The following is a 678-nucleotide window of genomic DNA, read 5'->3' as shown; positions in this document are numbered from 1 at the left end:
AAGAGTAGCATATGAGGAAAAATGATACTTTGTATGAGAGCGAGCTTGGGTTTTGACATGCCTCAGGACTTAAGGTTTCACCATAATTATGGTAACTTGAATGGTAACTTGAGAGTAGAGGTGTGGGGATTTTTGTAGCACACAGCTTTTGTCTTCATTTGCTTTTTCCTTGTAGTGCCTTTGATTCAGGGAAAAAGAAGGGAGCTATAGAACTGTAAAATGGTTCCTGGAGAACAACACTGGGAAGCAGCTCTCCAGGGAAGCTGCATCTATTCCTGAAACTAGCTGGTAGAGGAAGGGAATGGGGAGGTCACCTTGTAGTTTGAAACAAATCTGTCTAGTGCCCAAATGCGGGTAGGGGTTGGTGAGGGAATACTCTAAAGACTGGAGGAAGGATCAGTGAGACTTCATCTGCCTGGGAATATGGCAGGTGATGTCCCAGATTGTCACTTACAGTTTGGTTTGGTTTTTTTCCTGGTGGCTATTAAGGAAATGGTTAGTTTTGCAGGGTGATGCTCAGTGCTTTGGGTCAGGGTCTGCTTTGAATGCCTCCCCAGCACCTTCCATCTGAGACTCTCAAGGCACTTCTCCTAAAGCATAGTTTGTTTCAGCTCCTGATTGAACAGCTCCGAGACCGGCTCTTCCATGCTCAAGGAGAGAATGTGGGTGATCAGCAGC

At 45.7% G+C, this 678-nt stretch overlaps 1 protein-coding gene across 1 annotated transcript in view; it reads left to right on the top strand.

The window, feature by feature from the left end:
* SEC31B (SEC31 homolog B (S. cerevisiae)) overlaps positions 1–678 on the top strand; it is a 31,854-nt gene that overhangs the window by 20,343 nt on the left and 10,833 nt on the right. Inside the window, exon 18 of the mRNA XM_009322396.1 lies at positions 596–678. This exon is cut by the window's right edge and continues 128 nt beyond it. Within this exon, the coding sequence (XP_009320671.1) occupies positions 596–678 (83 nt within the window). The remainder of the gene's footprint in view (positions 1–595) is intronic.

The sequence above is a fragment of the Pygoscelis adeliae genome, unplaced genomic scaffold, assembly GCF_000699105.1.
Source record: "Pygoscelis adeliae isolate BGI_AS28 unplaced genomic scaffold, ASM69910v1 Scaffold244, whole genome shotgun sequence".
In the NCBI taxonomy this organism is placed as follows: domain Eukaryota; kingdom Metazoa; phylum Chordata; class Aves; order Sphenisciformes; family Spheniscidae; genus Pygoscelis; species Pygoscelis adeliae.
The sequence above is the reverse complement of the archived record's forward strand: the minus strand, read 5'-3'. Positions and strand labels throughout refer to the sequence as shown.